The sequence below is a fragment of the Limulus polyphemus genome, unplaced genomic scaffold, assembly GCF_000517525.1.
Source record: "Limulus polyphemus unplaced genomic scaffold, Limulus_polyphemus-2.1.2 Scaffold11196, whole genome shotgun sequence".
NCBI classification, from domain to species: Eukaryota; Metazoa; Arthropoda; class Merostomata; order Xiphosura; family Limulidae; genus Limulus; species Limulus polyphemus.
Genome location: NW_013676806.1, coordinates 15588 through 18976, shown reverse-complemented (window position 1 = coordinate 18976; position 3389 = coordinate 15588). Strand labels below are relative to the sequence as shown.

The 3389-nt window shown below is 28.3% G+C and overlaps 1 protein-coding gene across 1 annotated transcript in view; it reads left to right on the top strand.

Annotated features, from left to right (window-relative positions):
• Window positions 1-14: 14 nt before the first annotated feature.
• LOC106476676 (techylectin-5B-like) overlaps window positions 15-3389 on the top strand; it is a 7846-nt gene continuing 4471 nt past the window's right edge. The window contains exon 1 of the mRNA XM_013937312.2: window positions 15-205. Coding sequence (XP_013792766.1) covers window positions 79-205 — 127 coding nt within the window. The 5' untranslated portion in view covers window positions 15-78. The remainder of the gene's footprint in view (window positions 206-3389) is intronic.

Sequence of the window (3389 nt, the reverse complement as noted above, 5' to 3'; positions counted from 1 at the left end):
TACATAATACATCTATATTTTTGTATATTCCATATTCTAGGAAATGACATCATATTCGCTTTAACCAATCAAAACAATATGGTACTTCGAATCGATTTAGAAGATATGGAAGGTGGTCAAAGATATGCAGAATATGATGAATTCTTGGTGCGAAGTGAAAGGGAACTGTATAAAATGAGTTATAAAACGTACAAGGGTGACGCAGGTGAGAATTTACATTCCGTAGATCAAACAAATTATAAATATAACTTGTCATGATATACATTTATTTATCGCTATCTACCAATGATAAATGGTACTAAAGTACATTATCTTTAACAGGGTGTACAATGTTTTTGAGAAATATTTGAGGGTTTAGAACAGGTAAAAGGATTCTAAGAACTAATGTTTGGTTTTTGTGAGAATCATTTCTTAAAGAAAGTCAAAATAAAAGTAGATTTTAATAATCAACAGAAGAATACAAACACATATTTTATAAAAATATCTGAGTAAAGCATACATTACATGACCTAAAATTCTGACGCAACAATCGGGTTCGTAAATCAACATTTTGATGATATTTTTATTGCGTTGTTTTTAGGGGACTCGTTTTCAACCCACAGTAACATGATGTTTTCCACCAGGGACAGAGATAATGATAAATGGGAGAAGAACTGTGCCACGACTTACAAAGGAAGCTGGTGGTATAATGATTGTCATCACTCTAACTTAAATGGTTTGTATCTTAGGGGACCACATGAACAATTCGCCGTTGGTATTAATTGGTATCATTGGAAAGGACATAAATATTCTCTGAAGAAAAGTGAAATGAAAATACGACCAGTTGGATTTGTTTCATAGAAAGAACCACAAAAATGAAATATAGAAATATAAAGTCTGTTTATTTACACTACTCAATGTTATGTTCATTATATCTTTATAGTTATCAATGTCAGAAATCTTTAAAGAAATCTTTATTGTAAATCTAATGAAAATTATAATATTTTGGAAATTCTAAAAAATATTCGTATTACAAGACTCTGTTTATTTTCTGTTGATCACGTGTTTTTAGTATAGAACTTTTTATATTCTATAAATAATTATTTTTTATACCCACAACTCGTCTGACAAAGTCTTTTCCTCAATTTAAAACGTTGTCAGTTGTACAAACAATGACAAAGTCAATACTTCTATTTATACCAATATACTATAGAAGGTAAAAGGATGATAGTTTCATTCTTGTTAAAGATGTACAATGATGTTGATCTGAAGTTATCGTATGTGAATATGGCGCCATCTACTGGTGGATACAAAGGCACTAAAATATTGAAGAACTGGGGTGGAGATGGGAAATATGTTGAATAGAAGAAATACTGTTATGGTTTTTATTATTATAACTTTAAAAATATAAAAAATTAATATTCCTGTTTGTTTAAGAACATTATAAATTTGAAACTGACAAAAATCTTAGTGATTCTCAATATTGATAATTTCCATTGTATGTTACTTAATTCAAGTACTACATTTAACAATCACCTTAACATTAGATTTTTTACAGAAGTAATCACATTGAGTTTAGGAGTAAGCTTATGAATGAAAAGACTTTCTGTAATTTTGGTTCTGTTCATCGTTCGTCGTTGCAAATTAGAATCAAACACATCGTTAAAAGTCAGTCATGTTTATCCTGCACTTTGGGAAGGAAGAGTGTATATATTGAAGGTTTTAATAAGTGTATATTTTAAACAATAAATCATGAAATATATTAAAACGAATACGTGACTGGTTTATTATTATGAAGAATAACATTCATCAAGTCAGCTGTGAAAAGAATAACTTAGTGAGTGAGTGGTAAACTTTATCCTGTAATAGTAACATTTTCTTGTCTGCACAAAGTATTATCAAATTTGAAATGATGTTCTTGGGTGGAAAATTCGTGAGTGTCTTAAAAACAATGCTTATGGAATATAATTTTATAATTTTTGTATTCTGGTATACAAGATATGTGTGTACAAGTGTATAGTTTCATCTAAGAGCATGTTTTTATAGAGTAGTCAATATTCAGGTCTTGTGTATATAGAGAAAAGCATTTCATCAGGTTAAAACACGTTATATCTATATATTCTATAGACTTTAAATTCTATATTTCCATTTTATTATGTCATTCTTAAAACGGTCCCTTTACAAAGTTAATTATATCTAACCAGAAAATGGATGAAAAATGAAAAATACACGATAAATCGAATTTTGTAAAAAATATTACGATTATGTGAAAGTGTTTTAAGTGAGGAATGTTCGGTGTAAACAATAATATATAATATTGAAACATATAAACATTGGTTTAATGGTATAATAATTATGTGTTTGAAACCATAAAACAAAAATGAATACCACATCGAAGACAGAGTCGACATCATAAATTACGTTCTGTTAAATTAAACCTGAAAGTAAACTATGCTTGTTTTTCTGTAAGCTACCTTTTCTGATTTTAGTTTTATTTATGTATACGGACGTAGATGTCTGTATATATACAAAGAGAGTTTTACGTCTTCACCAGGAATAGTATTTATATAAGTGATAATTTTATTTAATGACAATAATTATCTAAAATACTCTTGTAAAGTTTGTGTTATCTTTTTCTCATTATGTATTCTTATTGGCTATATATAATTAATCCGGTAAAAGGACTGTTCTAGGAGTGGTATCGTAAACTGGAAATATAGAATTTAGTGAATGTTTAAAGTAATGAAATTATAAAGGAATGTATTGCCTTCTAATGTAGTAATTCTCTGTTTAGCCAGATCTGTTAATTCTACCAGAGTAGACGACAGAGAATCGACAATTCCTTCCATTATTTGCTTAGTTACTGTTCTACGTTTTAATTGAAATAAGTTTAAAAACTTATTTCAAAATATCAATAATCTATATACATATATAATGTATAATAATCGAAATATGAATGCATTTTACAAAATACAAGTCTAGTAAAACACAACCAAGACAAGTTACTTTGCACAGACCAAAGGTTATTTTTATGTAATTTGATACGGTAACATGAGTGCACGTGAGTCGCGTCATTGTAACTCATGTATTGTTAACCAGACACGGCTGAAAGGTCAATATAATAAATATATATATAAATTTAATGTTATGAGATTTAAGCTATTTAGTCTAAACATTTATGTTTTCGTGTTATAATTTGTGTTCAACCTAGAATGAAAAAGGCATAATTTGTATTTATTTCCTAATTTTTTATGTTGGTTGCGAGATCGGTCAAATCTACAGAACCCGTACAGAGATTAATTACTGAACATATAAAGTTTTTCTCTAGAAACGTTTGATATCTATCTCGACATTATAAAGATTTTGCATGGGAATTTCAAAATTTTCTGACGCATAAAAGTATTTTTAAT